Raw genomic sequence first — 26,458 nt, 5'->3', positions numbered from 1 at the left:
CAAATTAAATAGTTATTAATTGTTTAACAGATTGATAATATTATGGCAAGTTTAAGCAACTGTATTGTGGGCAACACTGTATTCTGCCGAGTGACCACCTGATTTTTGTCCTCTATTCTACGCGCCATAAACACCAATGTTGCCTGCTGAACAGTTGACAGCAGCATTATCATAAGACATCAGTGACTTGAATCATTAATAATTTTTGTTCCTTACATTTGATCAAAAAGTGATCTTCAACAAAGTTGTAGCTGAGAAAATTTTTAACAAGCTTAACTAAAAATTTCTAAAGTAGAGTGAACTGGTAAATTTTAGGATCGATATGAACCGAAATTTTGGTTTCTCCATAGTAATTCCTATATAAATTTCAAATGGTTTGTTTCTCACTAAATGAGTTTAAATTTTGGTAGGCTAATCAAGGTCCAATTTGGAACCGTTTGAGCACTGTGAAGCGAAAATTTAAAATTTTGCATCAGTCTAGTGAACATGTTTGGAACATAATTATGAATAATAATGGAACCGATTTTCAAATTTCAAAAATTAAATCCTAATTTTAGGATTTATTCAACAACCGCCTGATTTAAAAAAAAATAATGAATTATTCATTTTGGAGTATATATCCGAACCATTTTATTTATTTATTTTTTTCCCTTGATTTGTTTTCCGTCGATCTTGTTTTCCGTGCTGAGCACCAATGCTACCGACGCCAAGGAGGTAGCTCCCACACCTGGACCCTACCTATCGACCTATCAACTCATGGACCGGGGACCAACGGGTTTACTTCCCTTCCGAAGGAAGGCATGATCAAAGATGTTATGTCTCAGAAAATCCCGGCGGCGCCGACTGGTATTGAACCCAGGTCTTTTGGGGTACGGAGGCTGGTTCGTCTCCGGCTGAAAGTCTCCTTAATAAAGATAACTGACTAACTATTTTTTTGGGTAAGAAGCAATCACGGACCACCGGCGCCGCTATTGATTTTTTTGTTAGTAATAATAAATATTTTATATTATTGAATGGAGCAGCAAAAATCTACGTCAAAAATGTGGTCCTGCACAACCCTTAACTTTTTGTTATTGGTATTAGTGCTTGGTATTCAATGACTACCCGCGACCACCCACAACCACATCACTACTTCATACGCGGCCACTAGGCTAACCGCGGTGAAACAGAAAAATGCGACTGCACCCCTGCTGAGGAATTGGATGATGCTTTAACTAGCACCGATATTGACCTGACCGATCCAGATCTTGATCACCCCTATACGCCGCAGCATCCCCCTTATAATTCATCGATCGCCGCGCCGATCAAAAACACATCTCGGTCGAGGTCGGCTTCTGTGCGGACTCACCTCCCCATTGTGAATCGATGCTAAAAAGAAAAGCAAACAATTTCTTCCACCAGCTCTAGGCTTCCGATTTGCTCGACATCTACCACCACCTACCGACCAAGGCAGCGTGGAGGCTGGGTGAGGCTTTTTTCGGAAACCTTCGCTCATTTCCATTTCAAACTCGGCGCGAATCAGTTCAACCTGACTGGAAGCCGCGCATCATCCATCACACGGTTCATTCATCATCGAGCGTTCCCAAAAGCAAAGTTCGGTTGGATCTGGAGAATAACCGTGCACGATTTTCGGATTTTGGAGTGATCCAAAAAAAAATCAAACGCACGCATTCTGTGGATTCTGCGTGCGAGAGGGTGCGGGCGCGCATTCCTCCTTTCGGCGATTCCGGTAACGGATTATCGCTTGGAAAAGAAAACTTATTTAACGCCTTTCTTCCGGTGGCAGTGAGTGTGAATCAACGAAACGAAAGCAGCGGAGATTGGAGCACAATATTGGCACAACGTGACTGGTTGATTTTCGTGTTCTGATTCCAGAAACTCGGAATGGGATTACGGAGCAAAGTGCTATGAGTGGAAAGTGAAGCTAATCAAACATTGTTGTGTTGGATGTTGGTATAGAAGAAAGCGAAAACTGATTGACTAGAACATACGGTGGAAGAAGTTTAAGAATTGATACAGAACAAAAACATGAAGGTGCTACTACTGGTTTGCAGCTTCACGGCGGCGGTGGTCACTGCCTTGGGCGAACAATGTCCAGATCAAACACGACCTCATGCAACCCGCTGCGATCAGTACTTCCGATGCGTGCTGCTGCCGTCGAAAACGCACGTCTGGATTCCGACGAAGTGCGATAAGGGCCTAATCTATGAACCACAGCTTAAGACCTGTGTTTTGCCTGGTGAGTTAAGCTCTAAGCTCTATTTCTGTCCTTAGGTGGCTTTTGGTGATCCCTTTTCCGCTTCCCTACATCCCATACTCACTCGCATTCTGGTTGCCTGGTCCATCTGTCCCCTTCTAGCTTCACCTGCCAAGTTCAGCTCATTTCAACAAACTAACATCTGGATCGGGTCCTAACTATAAAACCGTTCGCTTGATTGAAGTCGGTGTCGGTAGGTCGGTCGCGGTGGCATAAACTGAAAGTGAAACCAAAGTGCAACGTTATTATTTTCACACAATTTTTATGCAACTATGAGAGAAGAAAAGACACTGCAGGAACTAAAAAGGCGATCGGCAGAGGTCGACTCTAATCGGGAAAAAATAGTGCCATAATAACTGACGGTGATGGATAGGTGGTTGGGGGTGGTTGCACACATAACAAAAGTCTCGATCTGATAATGCATGAAATGTGCTGCTATTTGGATCCATTAAAAAAAAAACCCGCGCGCTACTGCTGAAGTGAGAGACCTGAATAGAGGTGCAACAACAAAAAGCGCGCGCCAAGTGAATTGCGTTGATGAACTCAAATGGACTCTGAGCGGGTTGTGTCGGCGGCGGTGCCAATGAAGAAACGGAACTACACAATTGTGAAAATGGTTTTTCAGCTGAGAAAAATGATACGTCTTGCGACGATGGTGATATGCAAAATGATGCCGCCCGTCACCCGACTCAGCTGGAGTTCTGTAACAGAGCGCAGCATTGAAAGGCAGGTTAGCTCGTGATAAATGCGCAATCTTCCGAGGTTGCATGTTCATTGGCTACCGATAATGGGTACCACAGCATGCACGAGACCGTTGGAGACAGTTTGAAGAGGAGGCAGCAGCTTGGAGAAGTTATTGCATAAAAGAGTTGGGTTGGATGCATGAATGTGATTCCGTTTGTAAAGCGAAGGATTGCGGTAACACTAACAAGCGTTGATCCTGTTTGGGCAGGATTAAGTGAATATAATATTAAGGTGACAATTGGTACATAAATACCTCGTGATGTGGTTCTTAGTTCGGATTTATTAAAAAATAATAGATATATAATCTATAATCGGCAGCCTAATAAACGCTCATTAAAAGAAGGGAAAACTCCGATAGTATAATGCGAAATTACGAGCTAACTATTTTGTATTGCAACTTTTAATTTTCAATTGCTACTTTCCACTAGTCTATTGCTCATTTTCAATAGTTTATTGCTCCAGAACAAGCAGGTTTATCTGAAGGTCGACATCGATACCAACCCGATAATTTCAATCAGGAGCACTACACACTTATAGCGAATTTGTTTATTATCGGGGTTGGAACCAGTTCCAACCCAGTGCGAAACCGAACTTTTTGTCAGTGCAAACCTCAACCTGAGCTAGGTTTTAAAAACAAACGATCAAACTGACGTTTGCAAGAAAACAAGCAGACCCGATCTTGATACCCGATCCAGGTTGGAACTGAATAATAAACAAATTCGCTATTAGAAAAAAATCATGTAAATTTAGGTGCCTGAGACTGACATATACGAGCGTCAATTTTGACATAAAATTGAGTCATAACAGACGCGCAATTCAACTCAATCAAACGTAATTTTCGTCGAGTAACGAACTTTTCAGTCTCGGAGCACTTAGTTTTACACGACATGTTTGTTTACGTCTCATTTTTTATGTCAAAGATCAGTGATGGAAAAGTTCGCAAAAAATCACTATGACTCGCGAACTTTTCCCTTGGAGAACTTCGTGAAATATCGCGAACTTTTCCAACACTGTCAAAGATGGATTCCGTCACGTGTAAAATTAGTTATTTCTAAGAGTGAATTAGTCATGAAAATTGAAACCAAATTGCTTTTTTTTTAAACTGGAACTCAATTGCTCAAATTTCACGAAACAAAAGATGCAAAACAGTTAGGGCTAAGATCTAATTTCCGTCATAATAAGCACAACTCGCACTTTACCTCTCTCTTACGATTGGGTTTGAAGAAATAATGGATTTTTTTTTCTATCAGAGACGACTTCTAAATTTATGTACCTTTCCATTCGTACCAGAAGATTTTAGAAAGAATAACAAATTGATGAGAAATTGATTAGAAATCTAACATCGCTTCTTGACTCCATTTCCGGCATATGAGATTCAACTCCGTCACAACACATTGAAACGTCATTGAATTCATTTCTGCATACGAACAGGGATGCCAGATAGTTTTGCAAATTGTCTGTGCGAATGCTAATGAAATGTCTGTATTTAGCTGTCGTGGATTTTTAATAGAGAGAGCGAGTGAAGATGGGACTAGAAGAGGTATTTTGGGAACGCTTTTTCTGAGCACGGTTGCAAAAAAAAACATATTTGTGGTATACATAGTTGGAGATGCTTAACATCAAATATCAGCTTAAAGTGGTCATTTTATACGATAGATGAGAAGATGAAAGTATAGAGTTGATAGTTCTGTTAGAGCATGGCGGTGTAAAAATTGTATATAGAGAGTAGAAAGTGAGCAAAGGTCAATTTTGATGAAGACACGAATCGGGTTGATTGTCTCCTTTACAAAACTCCCCCATTTGGGAGGGATGTTGACGGGTATCTCCACCCGCCACCACTGGCAAAAGAGATGATCGCCGATTTGCTCACGTACCTTCGATGTGCGGAAACAGTTGTATCGATTGATTCACACTCAAGTCGTCCTCTGACGTAACCATCTAGTCGATAGGTTTGGCAACTGCAGCTATTGTTGCCTCTACCACTGTATTGTCTCCTGTCATCGTCAACTTAACGATCTCGAGGAGACACGGGTAGTGGAGTTGTTGATACTCAGAGTTGCCAGATTTTCTTTTTTCAGAAGTCTGCGAAAAATGCCTGTGAATTTCAAAAATGTCAGTGAATTCAAGAAATGTATGTAATTGAGCTGTATATACTTAGCAAAAGTTGAAATAAATGCGATATTTTAAATGTCAGTAAAAGTCTTGTTCAAAACGTAAACAAACAGAAAATGAATTTTAAATTTTTCCGCCATCATTCAATTCATATTCAAAAAAATTTAAGTATTTTAGGCATTTATATTGTTCACAATAACAATAGTAACTGTATCTCAGTATACAACATCCAAAATATACGAAAAGGTTTCAAAAATATATGAAAATCGATAACAATTTAATTTCATAAATTAATAAGCCTTTTTGTGGATCTTTCAATGGATAGGCCTTTTTTTGTTAAGCCGTTGTGCTTGTCATCAGAAATGGTACGCCCTTTGTTAAGCCTTTTCGCAACGTCAAATACATTCAAAACAAATCATCAGCCCTGCCTCAAGCAGCAGGGCCTAGCTTTGGTTTGAAAATGTTCAATCATCGGTCCTTCTACGTCACTAGGCGTATCAATGAAATGAAATAAATGAATGCTTGGCCGTTTTAGCATCCGGGCCTATTAATGAATCGAAAAATTTCGTTGATCAGCCGTTTCGAAAATCAAGTTATTTTTAATGATTTTTCTCGATTATGCGGAACTTTCCTACACGATCAAGCGGTGCTAAAGAATGGTATCAAAACCCGAATTGTTTACGTTTTGGACATAGGCCCATTTCAAACGTTACTCGAGAAATTACGATTACACGACAAATGAGGTCGAATTCAAGTTGAGATTATTTATTTATTTAATTAAATCTTCAACATAATGTTGTACAGATATTTTCTAGGCTATCACACAAAAAATAATCGTTAATAAAATTAAAAAAACCATTGGTAGAATTAAAAGTTTGCGTTGGTTCTTTTTGGTAGAAAGTCTTTAGAATTTAAAATAAAATTTCGCCTACTATCAATTCAAAAGTTAACCGCTCCCTACTTTTAAAAGTTCAAACTTTCAAAACGAATTGTACTTCTGTCAAAACAAAAGCATGGCAGTGTTGGAATAAAAAGTGGATTATTTTAAATTCAAAACTAATTTTTATCATGAAAGTGTGGTCTAATTGAAACGATCTTTTTCACTTTGAATTGAACAATTAAAATATTTTCATTTTAAATGCCAGCATTGTCAGTATGACATGTAGAGTTTTTTTTTTATTATTCAATTTTATATATATTATTTTTATTATGATATCAAATCATGGCTCGTGATGAACTGATGAACTCAGACAGTATGTATCAACGGTTTTGGATCGTTAGATATCATGCATTTGGCACACTGTAAGCATTGCTTTTATCTCTGCCAGTAGTCTCCAGGCCAGCTCCCTGGTTTCCTTGAAGATTGATAATCCTTGTTACCTGTGAACATGTTGAAGGGTCTATAATTCAAAATCATTGAGAAAATAGATTACACCTACAGTAAATATGATGCACATTGTACAGTCCGAGGAACAGTTAAATCTGGAAACGAATCCGGCAAAGGCCTCGGGCTTCGCATTTATTTTGGCAGTAATTGATTGCTAAAGTTCAATCGGTGCGGCACTCGATCGTGGTATCTTGGGATAATATGAACGGTTCCAGGCCAAGTTTGGCCAGCAGATGGTGCGAACCAAGAAACGTTCATTTTGGGTCGTTTTGAGGTATTACTGTAAACAGCGAAAGTAGTAAGCATTTATAAAGGTTATTTAAAAATATAAAAAAAACACTTACTGGATCGTCGAGTAGGGCCTATTTGATTTGATCCAACATTTCAAACCCATTCACGGAAATCTAAAACCGGAAGCCAACTTTAGGGACGGGCAGAATCTATGTTTGGGAAGTGGATTGATATGACACTACTGCTGCTGCTTCTGTTTTGTTTTGCATGTTTTATCTTAAAATTTAGCGGCAAAATTTCAGTGCTGCCAAAAGTGTTGGTGTTTAGAGGTATTTTTGACAGTAAACCAATTTTCATTTTAAAAAAATGCACTTTTAAAATTACGACTCATAAATGAACGAAAAACTTTCAAACCAAAAAAATAGCTTTCGTTTTGAAAATATTCGTTGTTGAAACTATGAAGTTTGAGGAATTTTCAATTTGAAAGTGAATTATTTTTATTACAACAATTTTTGTTCTTTGTGTGTAGGTGTCGAATTCTATGTCTGTATGTAGACTTACTAATGTTAAATTCATATACATCAAACACGACAGCACAAAGTCCACGGTTCGTTGAATCCATAGTTGGTCCGATGGGTAGGTTGCCACATAAGCGTGTAACTACGTAGAACCATAGAGGTAACTCTAAGACCACTGGGTCCCGAAGAAAATCATTATTATTTTTGGCTCACTCAGTACCAGAACAACGGTCCCAAGCAGTCCCAAGCTGTTTCACTCACCCCTGCATGTTCTGCATGAATCCACACACCCCTGATGTTATCTGTCAAACTTTCATAGCGAATCAAAACAAACATAGTGTAGTAATAGAATTTCAACTAGAATAGGGTACGTTAATCGTTTGCTTGGGACCAATAGGCTACTAAAGTGGTGAGCCAATTTAAAATCGTTAGTTTCGTATTGATTGTTGGTAGAACTCTTTGAGGAGCATTGATGTAGATTTGGATCACAAGAGAGTTGCAATCCACGTCACCGTTAAGCAATCCAAACACGAAGAGTCGCTGAAGTAGTTTCCTTCTTGCTGCCAACGTGTCCAGGTCAATCAGCCTGCACCGTTCTTCGTAAGGCGGCAAATTTACCGAATCGTTCCAGGGCAGAACACGTAAAGCGTATCTTACGAAGTTTCGCTGAATGGCTTCGATTCTGTTAGCTTGAATAGCGTGAAAGGGTGCCCACTAGACTGATGCAAAATTTGAAATTTTCGCTCCACAGTGCTCAAACGGTTCTAAATTGGGCCCTGATTAGCCTCCGAAAGTTTAATTTCATTTGATAAGAAACTGACTTGGCACAAACCATTTGAAGTTTATATGGAAATTACTATAGGAAAACCAAACTTTTTGTTTATTGTCTTCTAGCCTTTTTACATATTGTACTGTTAACAAATTCAATTGCTATTCTTATGGGAATTTTTATCAGCTACAACTTTGCAGGGAATCGTTTTTCAGCCAAACGTCAAACTAAATAGTTATTAATTGTTTAAGAGATTGATAATCTTATGGCAAGATTACGCAACTGTATTGAAGGCAACACTGTATTCTGCAGTGTGACATAGTAGCCATGATTTTTGTCCTCTATTCTACGCGCCATAAACACCAATGCCTGCTGAACAATTGATTGAGCATAATCATAAGACATCAGTGACTTGAATCCTTAATAATTTTTGTTCCTTACATTTGACCGAAAAGTGTTCTTCAACAAAGTTGTAGCTGAGGAAATTTTCAACAAGCGCAGTTATTATTTTTTAAAGTAGAGTGAACTGGTGAATTTTGAGATAGATATGAACCGAAATTATGGTTTCTCCATAGTAATTCCCATATAAACTCAAATGGTTTGTGCCAAGTCAGTTTCTCATTAAATGAGTTCAAATTTTGAGAGGCTAATCAGGGCACAATTTGGAACCGTTTGAGCACTGTGGAGTAACAATTTCAAATTTTGCATCAGTCTAGTGCCCACACAACAACAGCATACTCTAGAAGACTGCGGACGAGAGCACAGTATAGTGATTTCAGCGCTCGAAATATCAAGCTAACCAAACTCACCAACTGCAAATCTCACCAAACTGTGGTGAGATTGAGTTTAATGATTTTTGCTTTACACCCGAATGCAACCGAAACTTCCATAACGGCTTGCAGCAGTCCCTTCGTGTCTGCCATCGGTGAAGATTAAAAAAAGATAGCAAACTATGCTTTCTCATTCTAAAAAAACTATGTGCAACGGAATCATTTCCGGAGAACTTCGAGATTAGGGCGTAATTGCTTTTGTAAACAAACACTTCATTTGACGATTTCTCGCGAATTAAAGCTCACTGATTTTACAAATACAGTTTTAAAATAAGATATATCAAGCAACAATAGCTTCTCAAACATTGATTTTAGGGGTATAGTTTGTTTAAAGATGTTTTTGCATATGGTGATTAATATATATAGAAGTGAGATCAAAAAAATATTTTTTTATCTGATTCAGATAGAGACTTACTTCTTCTTTCTTCTTCCTCGCTTTTCAAGCTTATTGCGTATGTCATATTAGCTTTTTGCGTGCTCTCAACTTAGTGTTCTAGAAGCACTTCCACAGTAATTAATTGAGAGCTTTCGATGCCTGTACCATTTTTGCATTGGTATAATTGTGAGGCAAGTACAACCATACTCTATGCCCAGGGAAGTCGAGAAATTTTCCAACCCGAGAAATTCCTAGACCGGGCCAGGAATCGATCCCAGCCACCTCCAGCATGGTCTTGCTTTGTAGCTGTGCCTTTACCGACAGAGCTAAAGGAGGTCGTTACGTCTCTATCTGAATCAGATAAAAACATATTTTTTTGATCTCACTTTAAGGCAGATCAATCACCAAACCGTCTGTATCAAAATAAGCGAATGAACATATGCAAAAACATCTTTAAACAAACTATACCCCTAAAATCAATGTTTGAGAAGCTATTAAAAAGCGCACGAAAACGGCAAAAAGCAACACTGTGCAATGTCACCTTTCAGATGTACCGGATACCCCCGGGAAGTGAACAGATTCTGACATGCGCCGAAATGCATCGCGCTATATCTCAAAACACATGTAACTCAACATAATGATTAGTACAAGTATTTATATTGATTTTCCTTGACTTATAGCTTACCTGATCCTTCGAAAAAGTTCGTTATGAGGTTTCCTCTCGGATTCCCTTTGATTTTTCTCGATTTTTTTCCACATTTTTACGACTCTTATTCAGGTACAAAACGGCGAAAATGGCTGTTTCGTTCAGCACTAAAACCAACAATCAATACGAAACTAACGATTTTAAATTGGCTCACCACTTTAGTAGCCTATTGGTCCCAAGCAAACGATTAACGTACCCTATTCTAGTTGAAATTCTATTACTACACTATGTTTGTTTTGATTCGCTATGTAAATTTGACAGATAACATCAGGGGTGTGTGGATTCATGCAGAACTTGCAGGGGTGAGTGAAATAGCTTGGGACTGCTTGGGACCGTTGTTCTGGTACTGAGTGAGCCAAAAATAATAATGATTTTCTTCGGGACCCAGTGGTCTTAGAGTTACCTCTATGGTATTATCCCGAGCAGGAACCGATAGCTAATCGATAACAAATGAATATCTTAATGTGGTATGATAACAGATTTTGGTATGCTTGTGGTATAAAACCTTGTTTTGATATTATTCAGTTATCGAAATATTTTGTAAAATATCAAATGAATACCAAAATAACAAAATGTGATCTTTCAGCTCTTAGACAATAACACCTAAAAAAGTTATTGAATTGGTACTAGAAAACCTTCAAAATAACAAACTATGGTATTCTGGCATCTGAAAAAGCGTCTGTTATTCGTTTGTTATTGTAATAACTATATTATTTATTAGTTCGTTATGCGTAGAATATTTTTGAGGTATTATTTTTGGTATTTTACCTCTTATGTCAGCCTCACTAATACCATATTTAGGTTTCCAGTTATGCTATTTTCATACCGAATTTGGTATTAATAAGTAATTTTTTCCTGCTCGGGATGTTAAAAATGTCTGCTCTCATGTCGTTCAACAGAAATCTGTCTGCTACCGATGGAAGGCAACCCAGGAGTTAGACGAAAAAAAAATTGCTTGCCAAAGCTGTTTCAGGAAAAGGCTTCCAGGATTCTAGAAGTTTCTTACAATTTTCAGTTTTTGGTATTTAAGGTGCACGAATACGAAACCAAATAGATGTTTGGTGTTTGCATATTTTAATATTAATCAGCCAAGATTCCTCCTAACTTTCTCTTGAAGTTTGTTTTTTTCCTCGGAAGTTTCCTCCGCCCGAGCAGGAGAAAATAACTAATGAATACCTAATTCTGATCTGATAACAAAATTTGGTATTGACCAGCATGACATAAGAGGTAAAATACCAAAGAATAATACCAAAAAGGTGCATGGAAAATACTTTGTTAATACCAAAAATTGATATTTGGATACCAAAAGAATACCTGAGTGCAGGCACGTAGCCATGGGGGGGGGGCTATGGGGCTGAAGCCCCCCCCCCCCCAAATTATTATAATCATGTGAAAAAAAAATCTAACCCAAGACAATAGATATCTGTTACCTGTACTGTACAGGTAATAGATATCCATTACCTGGGTAAGGTTTTTTTATTTTTCATATTATATTAAAATAATTTATGGACGAGGCTCAGGCCTATAGCCCCCTCTACAATGAGACTCGGGCTGTACCTATATAGTGTACATGAACAATTTATGTTTGCAGCGATTCTGTTAAAGATCATGGGACCATCGAGTTTTTATGAAAGATCAGCCTCGTTTCACTTCCGTAGGAACTAGGGTGTAGACCCAATTTGTAGCCTTCTAAACACAATCCGCACTGTACCCCTCTTTTTCAAGCAGGATTTCATACAAAATAGAATGTTTCTACAACAAATGACTTCTTAATTTATTTACCTTTCCATATGTACCATTGGATTTAATAAAGAGTCACACATTGTTTCTATTTAGATTTTAACTCTTTAATTGTTCAAAATTCAAAATAAATTACTTTTCGTTTTAACCCAGGTGCTCAAGCCACCTAGTAACTTATCTGCTGTAATTTTTATGATATAAATCTAAGTGATTTTACACTGTTCCTGCCTTAGAAATTCAGTATTTAAACAGGTCTTCTAAACCTGCATGTCAGTATAACAATTCACATCAAAACTAAAAACTAAAACTATATCTTATCTATGTATAAAGCTAATTAATCGTTGCAATTGAAGATTGCAACGATTTTTCCCTAAAATGATTAATTATTTTGTTGGACATTTCTAGATAGAGCTGGAATTAGGGCATAACAGCTTTTGTAAACAATGGCTTCTCTCGATGATTTTTCGAAAGACATGGCTCTTCCTGGCAAATCAACATTACCATCGAATAGGGGAAGACTTCCCCTACCCGATGGATAAGTTGATTTGTGTAGGGGTGCCTTGAGTTGCTAGAAATCGACGAGAGAATTCATTGCTTACAAAAGCTGTTACGCCCTAATTCCAGCTCTATCTAGATTTGTTCTTAAGTCTCAACATTCAAAATTCTATGTACTTCGGTAGTACTGAACCAGGGAGGCAATTTCAAAATCATCTTGAGAACTTTGTTCTTAATCCTTTCAAGTTCTTTTTTCCTGGTAGTGCAAGATCTAGACCATATTGGCACAGTATAAAGCAGGACCGGTCTAAAAACTTATTTAAATATTAGAAGTTTATTCTTCAGGCAAAGTATGCATTTTCTGTTTATAAAAGGATACAAACATCTTATATATTTATTACATCAATGTGATCTTTCAACACAACCACTTTCAATAGGATTACAATCTAAATATGTGGACCTTATATCGGCTCTTAACCATGCGAACAGTATAATACAGGTTTTTAAGGAGAGACGAGCTGACGCTGAAGCAAAATTTGCTGAAATTTTTAATGCAACCTCAAAGCTGCATATGTCTGTTTTCGAATGTGCAGTTACGACTACATCCACGTGCATCCAAGCAAACAATACGTGCAAATCAATCAGTAGAAACACCAGAGGAATACTATCGAAGAGCAGTTTTCATTCCATGGCTCGATGCATTGATCCAAAACATGATGGGACGTTTCACAAAAAATGATGACATCCTTCCGGTGTTCCAAATATTTTTGCCTGGTTTTACAGATATTGGAGAGTCATCCCAACTTGACAAACTTAACTGTTATCTCTGTGATTTCACCAGCGTGGTTGCCAGAGTTGCGACCTATCATAATCACGATCGCCAAACAGTTGATGGTAGTAACGCTTTGTACATTCCTATCAATGTGCTCGTCGAAGCTGACCATCCATCAAGTTAACGAAAGAAGTAAAAAGCAACTGGTGAATGTCGTCTTCTGTTGTGATCCATCACCGATCTGGTCATTCCCGACAATCACGACACTCATCTGTGCTCGTTTTGGAGGAGTTGCTGCTTTGCTTGCTTATTTGAGTGTGTCGGTGAGTGAGCCCAACAGCTTCCGTTTCATGTTGCCTGGTTTGTTTGTAACTCACACAGTCGCACCTGCCGAAACGAACTTGGAATGCGTAGGCATTGTTTTCATTTTCTTCTGTCGCTTCGCTTTTTCTCATCATCGTACTGCAGAATTCTTCACTGTTTTCGTTGTGCTTTTCATGATCAGCAGCGAGTGTAACGTTTTGCTTGTGAGCAGCGACCATTACTGGTGATTGTTGTTTGCCATAGCTCTAACTCTCAGAGCGTGACAAAACGATCTGTCAGCGATAGTCGGTTGATGCGAAGACGAGTGTCACGTGAGTGTCATGTTATTTTGCATCACTGGCTGGTTGCAGGTAAAGGTTGAATACGAGCTCTGGTGCCGGACATCCATAAATATTAACAAGAATTTTGAGGCATTTGGGCTGCTTGATAAATGTGAGTCGACGTATTTTCCAACAATTAATGTTTTGTTGAAGATTTTGTTGACACTACCGGTCACTACAGCCAGTGTGGAAAGATCTTTCTCCACACTGAAACGAATTAAAACTAATGGGAAACCAGCGACTTTCGGGCTTGGCTATAATATCAATTAACTGCTTAGAGTAAAGCTAGAAGATTACTTTTGTAATAACCAGGTATAATGTCCAGGATATGGCTCTACGTTGTGTTTAATTTGTTGCTCAGATTTTTGGACAGCAGTTTGGAGATCGGCAACTGATTCAAATGAAGTAAAAGAATACATTTCTCATTCACTATTTATTACCTCTTTCAGGCAGCACCCTGATCGGAAGTCAAATTCAAACTTAATCTAATTGCATTAAATATTTGCACTTATATAGCTTACTGGAACAATACAAAATATCACAGAATAACGATCAATTCAAAAACAAAACAAAAATACAGTGATGCTAAAACAAAAACTTAAAAACATACAGAATGATGAAGGCAACAATATTCGGTGTTCGTGTTTCGTATGGATCACATTGCTGCACATTGCACTGCATCGAGGGATGTTTGTTATTTACCGCCTTCATAAATTTAAATGAAGTAGGATCCGGTGCCGGTGATTTTACGATTCAACACCATTAATATCTTAAAATAATTATGTTTTAAAAAATATGTAACAAATTTTTGTCTTTCTTAACAGAATGCAAATCTTGATCATCATTACCAACAGAAAACAATTAAAACTACAAATATTTCCTTGAATTTCATACATTTGTTTAACTTTTTTCATAACTGCGTATTAAAGAGTTTGAAAAATTATTATTTTACATTCTAATGGTTTATTAAAAATTCCGATCAAAAATTGAAACGAATTAACAAAAAAAAAAAAAAAAAAAAAAATGACGACTCATGATTTTGAACGATTTTGGTTAAGGTAAAAAAAAAACAGTGTATCAATCGATGTTCAGTTAGGCGCACATTTTATAAATCATTGAAGTTTTTATGTCATAAAATTAGCTCCCCCCGAAACCAAATGCTGGCGACTGGCCTGCCTGAGTGGTATTGTTTTGGTATTGTATCCAAAGTATTTTGCATGTAATTTTTTGGTATTATTCTTTGGTATTTTACCTCTTATGTCATGCTGGTCAATACCAAATTTTGGTATCAGATCAGAATTAGGTATTCATTAGTTATTTTCTCCTGCTCGAGAGGCTATTTTGACATCTCCTGGAAGTTTCTTCTGACGTCCATCTGGCTTAAAGTATCTTCCGATTTCTACAGAAACTTTAGCCAGTGTTCCCCCAGCAATTTCTTCCGACATTTTTTCATAAGTATTTCCACTTTAGGTCAGAAGTTTGTACCGGCTCCTGTGTATAGGTTAGTACACGCTACTTCAAAACTTCCCAAATTTGATTTGGATTCACCCAGATAGGTTGATGGGTGCGATATCCTACGCATATGTGGAAGCTGCCTCCCTGCACATTCGACTGTCGTAAATGGATGGCAATAGATGTCCGTCGGTGATTGGCACTAGATTGCGGAACAGAGACCTACGTTAAAGAAAGGAATCAAGACGCAGAACTACGTGATTGATTCGATCACGTCGTAATCAATAGTATATTTAATGTTTCTGTTCGATATGACGATTCGAAATAGTGCTCTACCATATCCCATATAGGGTGATTTTTTCCTCAATCGCATTAAAGAATTCCGAATAATTATCAGTTAAAGAAACTTCCAAATATTAACAGGTAATTAGGTCCAAATCAATTTCACGATGTGGAATGTATGACCTAGAAACTTATAATGATCACAACAGAGCTCTTCTTTTCAGTTATCACAGGTGAGCCATTAAAAGCAGTCAGCTATCACTGAACCTATCACACGCTGAATAAAATAGGTCATCGATGGCAGCAATAAAATTAATTACATCCTCCTGCGGGAATCAACATGCAAAATATTAAGCCAAATTTAGCACAATTTTATAATCATTCTAACCCACTAATCAACCCTCCGCCCCAACTAACATTGAGGTGCTAATTTTGCCTTTGCCTTTGGAACACGGACCCAATTGGTTTCGCCGGATCTCATTACGAGCGCTTCCCAAACGCTCTCTTTCTCTCTGTTCCGTCTGTCGTTCCAGGTGACGAATGGGAGTGCAATCTTTCGGCTGAGGTGGGCAACGAGAGCGGTGAGAACGTGTACGGGATCAACAATTTGCCTGCGGCCATCTACACGGGGCCAACGGTTAACCCAGTTCGACTGACAACGCCGCTTGGTTCCATAGAGAGCGATGTGAGCGTAACGGAGAATGGCGGAGAGGGTTTCGTCGACGGCGGCGTCGGTGGCAGTAACACTGAAGAAGTGACCGATTCGGTAGCGGCTACCACCATCGGTCAACAGCAAATAACGAACCTTCCCACCGTCAGTGGGGACAATGAAGGTTATTATATTGTATTGGATGGCGATGGAAACAATCGGACAACCATCTATCACACACCGGCTCCGTATGAGGTGGAAGAAACAGAGGAATTCAGTGGAGATGGTATGATTGAGGATGCTAGGCCGACAATTGGTTTGAACTTCGAAGGAGATACAGAAGAGAAGCATTCCTCCTCGATGATGACTTCTGATGAGAATATGGAATTGTCCAAAAATGATTTAAATCTATTCCTGGCGGATTATACACTACAGACGAGCAGTGAAGCTCCTTCGCACAACAAGAAGAAGAAACATCCACTGCCTCCGAATGGCAAGATACATCCTGAACATCTAACGGCAATTTTGAACCAACAGAAGAAATTGAACCGATATGCTTCTCAAATCAAACGCAAAGGAGATCCAACCGGAGGAGTTGGCAATAGGTCACCTTTCTCCGATCAACCGGTGTTTACTAGTCGCCCGGAGGGGTCGGTCTTGTTCAATGTGCCACAGAGAATTCCGGAAGAATCGAATACAAAGGCTCCCTTCATGTCCGAGGATGTGATACGGAGCATTATCGAGATTTCTAAACAGATGATGTCAAACCAGAAACCTTCGATGGAAGAGATGTACGTGAAGCCGATTTTCATTCCAATTTCAGTCAGCTCGGCTGCGCAAGATTTCACCAGACTCCCTGAACAACCGAGCAAGATCATGTACCACCACCTGTTTCCATCGCTTTCCAATAATAGCTCACAGTTCAGTCCGAAACCGATTGGAATTACTATAACGAACCCTTACACTCTAGGTCACCAAGCCACGATTTACGACAACTTGCGCAATCAGATCATGAACGGTTCGCAGTACTACAACTACCAAACGGCAATGGTAGACAGTTATGGAAGCCGTTTCCCGCCACAGCAGGTGCCGAATGCCCCGCCAATGTACCCATATCCGCCACCCATGGCCTATCCAGTCTACAGCCAGCAGAACTACCAGTACCCCAGCAACCAGCAGAACTTCCAGTATCCCAATAATCAGCAGACCTATCAGTATCCCAATCCCTACTACAGCCTCCCACAAGTTATGAACCGCCTACGGAACACTGCCAGTTACGATAACGATAATTCGCAGTCGAATGAGAATACCATTTCCGATGAAGAGGACGATGCATCGGCCGAACTGCCGGAGAAAGAAGAACCTTCAACTCCTAATGAGCAATCCTCGGAGGAAAACGACGAGGTCCTCGAAGATACCGGCTCGAAGAAACTTATTTCTGTAGGAGGATATACCTTGAACTACAACGACTATAAGGACAGCATCCTTCCTCTATTGGACGCAAACCCAGACGAAGTCCGCATCTCCGTCCTGACCTGTACTCTCGGATCGCGGCAACCGAACAAGACCGAATGCACCAAGTACTACGTATGCAATCCCCATAACGGAGCATTCCAATCCTTCACTTGTCCCTCGTTCACCGCCTTCAACGCGGAAACCCGCGTTTGCGACTCAGCCACGTACAAATCCTGCAAAACGGTCAAACCAACTACCACAACTCCTGTACCCATCACTCTTTCTCGATTGACTCAAAATGCACACAAGACTAAGCCGAATAACCAGGACAAGCTGAACAAATATGTCGACATGATCACAAAGGAAGCCTACAAGATTCTCAGTCGTAATAAGATACCAACTGAATATCCCGAAGAGCCCCAAAATGACGGCATGATCCGCATCACAGCGCCTACCATGTCCAGCAGTATGCTGCCATCGCTGCCATCCATCACCATGCCAACGGTCCCTTCATCGACGAAGCGGTTGCAAGCAAAACCTAAGCGAAAGCACAGCAAAAAGCGAACATCAACCAAGACAAACCGGAAATCTGTGCGAAAATCTACGACCACACCGACGACAACGACGACCACGGAGGCACCACCGAAGGCACCCAAGTGTAAGAAGAATGGAAAAATGTCTGATCCGGCGGAGAAGCACAACTACTACGTGTGCTACAAGGCCAATCCGAAGAAGTTTATCAAAACGAAAATGGCCTGCCCGAACAACCTGGTGTACTGTGGGAGTACGGGGTACTGTACGTATGCGAAGAACTGTAAAAATTAGCCCGTCGTAGGGGAGTTAGGTGGTTGAGTGTAACATAGGATTTCTTAGTTTAGGTATTTATTTATTTAATGCGAGTATTTATTAAATGTGGATGATAGAAAATAAAGAACAGTCCGTAAAGTGCATTGCGTTTTGAATGGTTCGAACTCACTCACTCTCAGCAAAGGGCCAACGTGGAAGATTTCCATCTGGGCGGCTATTTGGCCATGTAAAGACATTCCCAGGTATTTTCAGCACACAGACCGATAAAAGTAGCTTCTATCTAGCATCTAATATAACAAACACAACAAAAAACGGTTATGTGCTCAAGTTATTAACTAAAGAGAAAATCTACGAAGAGAATCGATCACGACCAAATGCATTGTTCAGCTTGATTTCGTTTCTGCACCTTCATAGTCTCCATGGTATGCGGCCGACGTTTCTGATGGTCTCGACAATGGAGCTCCGCATTCGAGATCCAGTTGTGAGGCTAAGAACGAATCACATTCCGAAGGCATCGATTGATGAAGACCTGTAGCATTTGAGTGTTCTCCAATGATACGCACCATTGGCTCATTGGCTTAATAACATTGTAGTTATCACGTTTGATTGAATTGAAAATTCGGTTTTTGGTGCACTGTCTAATCTGGACTTACTATGCTGTCAAAAATAGTGTTTTTAGTAGTGACTGTAGTTGTAAAACTGTGACCCATGAGAAGAAAAATAGTCGTTCTGATGGCACACAAAATAAATTTGTGATGTTATAGACTTATTCAATTTGTATCTCATAAATACTTAAATTGATGACCAAACCTTCTAGTCTTAGAGTTACCTCTATGGTATTAGGGTGTACTACCTAGAAAAACCTGGAAAACCGGGAATCCTCAGGGAATTTTCTTTTTCCTGAAAATATCTGAAAGTTTCAGGGCATCTCATCATTACTGAGGGAATTCAATAATTTCCTCACTGGATATTTAAAAGATAAGAATTGTGCTCGACTGTAATATATAATTGTCAAGTCTAAGTTGGTGGAAATGTCGCAGCGAAATGATAATGGAAATGACCCATCAACTCATGAACCGGGGACCAACGGCTTTACTTCCCATCCGAAGGAAGTCGTAATCAGAGATGTTATGCCTCAGAACATCCCAGCGGCGCCGACTGGGATTGAACCCAGGCCTGCTGGGGTGAGTACTTACTTACTTACTTACTTACTTACTTACTTACTTACTTACTTACTTACTTACTTACTTACTTACTTACTTACTTACTTACTTACTTACTTACTTACTTACTTACTTACTTACTTACTTACTTACTTACTTACTTACTTACTTACTTACTTACTTACTTACTTACTTACTTACTTACTTACTTACTTACTTACTTACTTACTTACTTACTTACTTACTTACTTACTTACTTACTTACTTACTTACTTACTTACTTACTTACTTACTTACTTACTTACTTACTTACTTACTTACTTACTTACTTACTTACTTACTTACTTACTTACTTACTTACTTACTTACTTACTTACTTACTTACTTACTTACTTACTTACTTACTTACTTACTTACTTACTTACTTACTTACTTACTTACTTACTTACTTACTTACTTACTTACTTACTTACTTACTTACTTACTTACTTACTTACTTACTTACTTACTTACTTACTTACTTACTTACTTACTTACTTACTTACTTACTTACTTACTTACTTACTTACTTACTTACTTACTTACTTACTTACTTACTTACTTACTTACTTACTTACTTACTTACTTACTTACTTACTTACTTACTTACTTACTTACTTACTTACTTACTTACTTACTTACTTACTTACTTACTTACTTACTTACTTACTTACTTACTTACTTACTTACTTACTTACTTACTTACTTACTTACTTACTTACTTACTTACTTACTTACTTACTTACTTACTTACTTACTTACTTACTTACTTACTTACTTACTTACTTACTTACTTACTTACTTACTTACTTACTTACTTACTTACTTACTTACTTACTTACTTACTTACTTACTTACTTACTTACTTACTTACTTACTTACTTACTTACTTACTTACTTACTTACTTACTTACTTACTTACTTACTTACTTACTTACTTACTTACTTACTTACTTACTTACTTACTTACTTACTTACTTACTTACTTACTTACTTACTTACTTACTTACTTACTTACTTACTTACTTACTTACTTACTTACTTACTTACTTACTTACTTACTTACTTACTTACTTACTTACTTACTTACTTACTTACTTACTTTTTTTTAACTAGTTTGTTTATTCACTAGGCTCAGTCGTGTGTGACACTTTGCCAAAAATCCGTTATTTTTTAATTAACATTTTAAACAGCAGTAATCTAGGTTAGTATTGGGTACCAATTACTCGTGGCGGGCTCGAGGTTAATGGGTAACAATTACGATTGGAAGGAACTAGGTAGGAAACAGGTTTTTGAATCCTCCTTCAGATACTACTCTCGAACGGTTGATCAAATGCTGGCTCGGCAGGGGCAAGTAGCACAGAAACAGGTGGATAATAAGACAGGGACACAATGACTGGAAATTGTTTGAAAAGGAGGGGATGGTCACATCAAACTCTAACATCAGACAAACAAAGGAATTCGTAGATCGCCTGCATGTAGGAAAGAGCACGGGTTCCCAATACATCTCTTACTTCACGGAAGGGTTGTCTACCTCGGGCCACTAGGGTATCCAATAGTCGTGCTCTGGAGGCGTCATTACCCGGGCAATACCAAACTGCGTGATCGATGTCATCATATCCGGATCTGCACCTATATATATTGCTGTCAACGAGATTTATTCTGTAGAGATGTGCGTCTAGCGAATAGTGGTCATGACATCACTCGAATGAATCCCCGACTTACATCCAGACCTTTGAACCACGCTCTCGAAGAAACATTTGGAATAAGGAATGGAATGTAACCACCGCCCAAGAGAATTACTTGTCCAATCGTTTTGCCAACTTAAAAGAGAACTCTGACGTACTAATGGGAAAAATTCATCATGTGAAATTCTTGTATCATAAATCTCGCCTTGTTGTGCGCTCACCTTTGCGAGAGAGTCTGTCTTCTCATTGGCTGGGATTGAGCATTGTAAGGGGACCCATACAAAGGTAATCCTATATGATCTTTCGACAAGCAAACTCATCTGCTCCCTTACCTTTGAAAGGAAATAAGATGAGTGCCTACCTTGTTTCATCGACCGAATAGCCTCAATCAAACTGAGGCTATCCGAGAAGACGAAGTAATGGTCTATAGGCATGTTGGAAATCATCCCCAATGGGAGGGAAGTTGATTGCTGCTAGCTCAGCAACATAATCGGAACAATGTTCCTGAAGTTTTCGGAAGGCGGTTGAGTATTCATTGAAGAAACCAAAGCCAGTGGATCCATCAATGCAGTTTCTTAATGTCTAAATTTCTAAATTTCTAAATTTCTAAATTTCTGAATTTCTAAATTTCTAAATTTCTAAATTTCTAAATTTCTAAATTTCTAAATTTCTAAATTTCTAAATTTCTTAATTTCTAAATTTCTAAATTTCTTAATTTCTAAATTTCTTAATTTCTTAATTTCTTAATTTCTTAATTTCTAAATTTCTTAATTTCTTAATTTCTTAATTTCTTAATTTCTTAATTTCTAAATTTCTCAACTTCTTCATTTCTTAATTTTTAAATTTCTTAATTTTCTTAATTTCTTAATTTCTTGATTTCTTAATTTCTTAATTTCTTAATTTCTTAATATCTAAATTTCTTAATTTCTTAATTTCTTAATTTCTTTATTTCTTAATTTCTTAATTTCTTTATTTCTTAATTTCCTAATTTCTTAATTTCTAAATTTCTAAATTTCTTAATTTCTAAATTTCTTAATTTCTTAATTTCTTAATTTCTTAATTTCTAAATTTCTTAATTTCTTAATTTCTTAATTTCTTAATTTCTTAATTTCTTAATTTCTAAATTTCTCAACTTCTTAATTTCTTAATTTTTAAATTTCTTAATTTCTTAATTTCTTAATTTCTTAATTTCTTGATTTCTTAATTTCTTAATTTCTTAATTTCTTAATATCTAAATTTCTTAATTTCTTAATTTCTTAATTTCTTTATTTCTTAATTTCTTTATTTCTTAATTTCTTAATTTCTTTATTTCTTAATTTCCTAATTTCTTAATTTCTAAATTTCTAAATTTCTTAATTTCTAAATTTCTTAATTTCTTAATTTCTTAATTTCTTAATTTCTAAATTTCTTAATTTCTTAATTTCTTAATTTCTTAATTTCTTAATTTCTTAATTTCTAAATTTCTCAACTTCTTAATTTCTTAATTTTTAAATTTCTTAATTTCTTAATTTCTTGATTTCTTAATTTCTTAATTTCTTAATTTCTTAATATCTAAATTTCTTAATTTCTTAATTTCTTAATTTCTTTATTTCTTAATTTCTTAATTTCTTTATTTCTTAATTTCCTAATTTCTTAATTTCTTAATTTCTTAATTTCTAAATTTCTCAACTTCTTAATTTCTTAATTTTTAAATTTCTTAATTTCTTAATTTCTTAATTTCTTGATTTCTTAATTTCTTAATTTCTTAATTTCTTAATATCTAAATTTCTTAATTTCTTAATTTCTTAATTTCTTTATTTCTTAATTTCTTTATTTCTTAATTTCCTAATTTCTTAATTTCTTAATTTCTTAATTTCTTAATTTCTTAATTTCTTAATTTCTTAAATTCTTAAATTCTTAATTTCTTAATTTCTTAATTTCTTAATTTCTTAGTTTCTTAATTTCCTAATTTCTTAATTTCTTAATTTCTTAATTTCTTATTTCCTAATTTCTTAATTTCTTAATTTCTTAATTTCCTAATTTCTTAATTTCCTAATTTCTTAATTTCTTAATTTCTTGATTTCTTGATTTCTTGATTTCTTGATTTCTTGATTTCTTGATTTCTTGATTTCTTGATTTCTTGATTTCTTGATTTCTTGATTTCTTGATTTCTTGATTTCTTGATTTCTTGATTTCTTGATTTCTTGATTTCTTGATTTCTTGATTTCTTGATTTCTTGATTTCTTGATTTTTTTGTTCTTGATTTCTTGATTTCTTGATTTCTTGATTTCTTGATTTCTTGATTTCTTGGTTTCTTGATTTCTTGATTTCTTGATTTCTTGATTTCTTGATTTCTTGATTTCTTGATTTCTTGATTTCTTGATTTCTTGATTTCTTGATTTTTTGATTTCTTGATTTCTTGATTTCTTGATTTCTTGATTTCTTGATTTCTTGATTTCTTGATTTCTTGATTTCTTCATGTCTTAATTGCTTAATTTATTAATTTCTCGATTTCTTGATTGATTGATTTAATGATTGATTGATTTATTGATTTATTGATTTATTGATATATTGATATATTGATTTATTGAATTAATGATTTATTGATTTATTGATTTATTTATTTATTTATTTTAAAACAACTTGAAGCATCTGCTGACTGAAAATGATTTGCTGTATGCATTGTTTTTTTCACATATGACGTTTAGAGATGAACTAGTCTTCGGCTAAAAATAAAAAAAGCTAATGAAAAAAAAAGCATATGACGTTTCACTGTAAGCGTATCTGCAGTTTTTGTGTTATCATCACATTAATGTTGCAAAATATCATGACACTCACGTGACACTCGTCTACGCATCAACCGACTTTCGCTGACAGAGGTAGAGCCATGGCAAACAACAATCACCAGTAATGGTCGCTGCTCACAAGCAAAACGTTACACTCGCTACTGACGATGAAAAGCATAACGAAAACAGTGAAGACTTCTGCAGTACGATCATGAGAAAAAGCGAAACGACAGAAGAAAATGAAAACAATGCCTACGCATTCCAAGTTCGTCTAGGCAGGCGGCGCGACTGTGTGAGTTAAAATATATTATAATATTGGCGTCTTGCAGTGAAACTTTTCCAAGCTTTCGCCACCTACATTTCGATGTGAGAACTACTAGAAGGAGGATAGTTTCCAAATTCTCCAAGTAAAACAGACGATTTTTGGGGCAAATCGGTCTATAATGAAAAACTTATAATTTCCCGTGGAAACTTTTGCTTGAATCGTGTAAGAAAACGTGTTTGAAAGCTAACTGTTACTATTTCGGTATGGATCGGAGATGTTTTCATGGAAAATTATGCATAACAAGTTTGCACCCACAAGGAGAGGTTACCTCCTGCGCAGCTGCATTTTTCGGAAAATGGTGAATATGTGCAATTTCCACTAAGATGAAAGTGAAAATTAAGTGAATTTACTTAGGAAAGGTTGTATCATGCTGGTGGTAATGGAGAATTGGTTGTATAGGACGCAAATATTCAATAAATGTTCATTTTGGCTTTTTTAAGGTAAACATATTGATACTCACAATTTTCGTCGGAAACGTAACGGAACTTGATGTACTCAACACGCACCATACTATAAAATGGTGCTAGATGGTTTTCAAAGTGATAACAAGATGACAAATCATCTTTATTTTGAGTAATTGAGCAATTTACTTCTGTTTACATCATATGTACGATGCAGCATTGGTGCAGCTGTGAAATGAAATGAATATATCTTATGAAAGTTCATCTGGAAAAGTCAAAGATGCACATCAGTCTGATCGTGAAAACATTTTCTTCTTCAATTCGAATGTTATATTGCAAGGATTTTACGCAGGCTTGATAAAAATTATGATTTAATGCTAATTTTCACGAATTTTATATGCAGCCTGTCAACATTATCATCATCATGCAGTGGCGACATCTGCGTCGAGCTTTTACGGCAATCTTCCAATTATTGGATTCGCAGCAGCATACCCCCGACGGGTTTATAAAACAAGCGATGTGCTGTAACCTCAATGAGGTACAGAGAGAGGTGAAGCAGATCGTGAAATATTGTTATATTATAGCGAATTCGTTTATTATCGGGGTTGGAACCACCCGCATAAACGCGAACCATAAATTGACCTTACCTAAAAAGGTTAAAAATTGTTTATAATCCCTGCTAAACTTTAACTGAAATGGTTATGGAACTTTACATGAACGTTTAATGATAAAGTTTCAACCTTATGTATTATGGTTTTTTGGAACTGGACCTTACAAATAATGGGTTGTTAAGAACCATTACCGTTCCAAATTCTTGTTTTCTCCATACATTTTCAGAAAGAGAACTATATTAGAACCTTTTAACTTATGGTTTGAGAACTTTAATGGTAATGGTTATGGTAGTCAGTAAGGTCCACGAATGGTTTTATAACATCGATCAACTTTATGTGGAATATATCGCGAATTGGTTGCCTGTAATTTACTGATTACCAATTCACGATATATTCCACGTAAAGTTGAGCGATAATACAAAACCATTAATGGACCTTACTGACTACCATAACCATTACCATTAATGTTCTCAAATCATAAGTAAAAACGTTCTTATATAGTTCTCTTTCTGAAAATGTATGGAGAAAACAAGAATTTGGAATGGTAATGGTTCTTAACAACCCATTATTTGTAAGGTCCAGTTCCAAAAAACCATAATACATAAGGTTGAAACTTTATCATTAAACGTTCATGTAAAGTTCCATAACCATTTCAGTTAAAGTTTAGCAGGGATTATAAACAATTTTTAACCTTTTTAGGTAAGGTCAATTTATGGTTCGCGTTTATGCGGGCAGTTCCAACCCAGTGCGAAACCGAACTTTTTGTCAGTGCGAACCTCAACCTGAGCTGGGTTTTAAAAACAAACGATCAAACTGACGTTTGTCAGAAAACAAGCAGACCAAATCTTGATACCCGATCCAGGTTGGAACTGAATAATAAACGAATTCGCTATTAGAAAACCAAAAAATCAACGTAAACGCAAGTAGTGACGTCACTAATTGCTTGTATCGTACAGGGGTTTTACTCACACAACTTAACCGATTGCTTCACCTCTGTAATCCAGCTCATTTCTGTAACCTGATCACGAAACGTCAACATCATACTCTGACGTTTGAATCAAATGGAACTTTCTGAACTTTATTACACGCACCCATGCGTAAGTCTGTTATCCTCACTTTCGCTCCAGCCAAAAATGATAGTTTGTTATTGTTATCCTCACTGTCAGACCATCAATACTCGCGCATAAAATGATGGACGATAATCCTATGCATTTGTTTACAAACAGTACCTTAGTCACAA

The 26,458-nt window shown here is 36.8% G+C and overlaps 1 protein-coding gene across 2 annotated transcripts; it reads left to right on the top strand.

Annotated features, from left to right (window-relative positions):
- The first annotated feature begins 1,702 nt into the window (after positions 1-1,702).
- On the top strand, positions 1,703-18,245 carry LOC135699423 (mucin-2). 2 transcript variants are annotated; one of them, XM_065219687.1, is made up of 3 exons: positions 1,703-2,239; positions 15,849-16,148; positions 16,935-18,245. In XM_065219687.1, the coding sequence occupies exons 1-3, from the start codon at positions 2,029-2,031 to the stop codon at positions 18,242-18,244; spliced, it is 1,821 nt and encodes a 606-aa protein (XP_065075759.1). In that variant the 5' UTR covers positions 1,703-2,028; the 3' UTR covers position 18,245. The 2 variants fall into 2 exon arrangements, with proteins under 2 accessions (XP_065075759.1, XP_065075758.1); XM_065219686.1 differs by having other exon boundaries at positions 15,849-18,245.
- The last annotated feature ends 8,213 nt before the right edge of the window (positions 18,246-26,458 follow it).

This window comes from Ochlerotatus camptorhynchus, unplaced genomic scaffold, assembly GCF_037179485.1.
Source record: "Ochlerotatus camptorhynchus isolate MF236.1 unplaced genomic scaffold, CSIRO-AGI_Acam_v1.1 ptg000108l, whole genome shotgun sequence".
NCBI classification, from domain to species: Eukaryota; Metazoa; Arthropoda; class Insecta; order Diptera; family Culicidae; genus Ochlerotatus; species Ochlerotatus camptorhynchus.
This window is presented reverse-complemented; position numbering and strand designations above follow the sequence as displayed.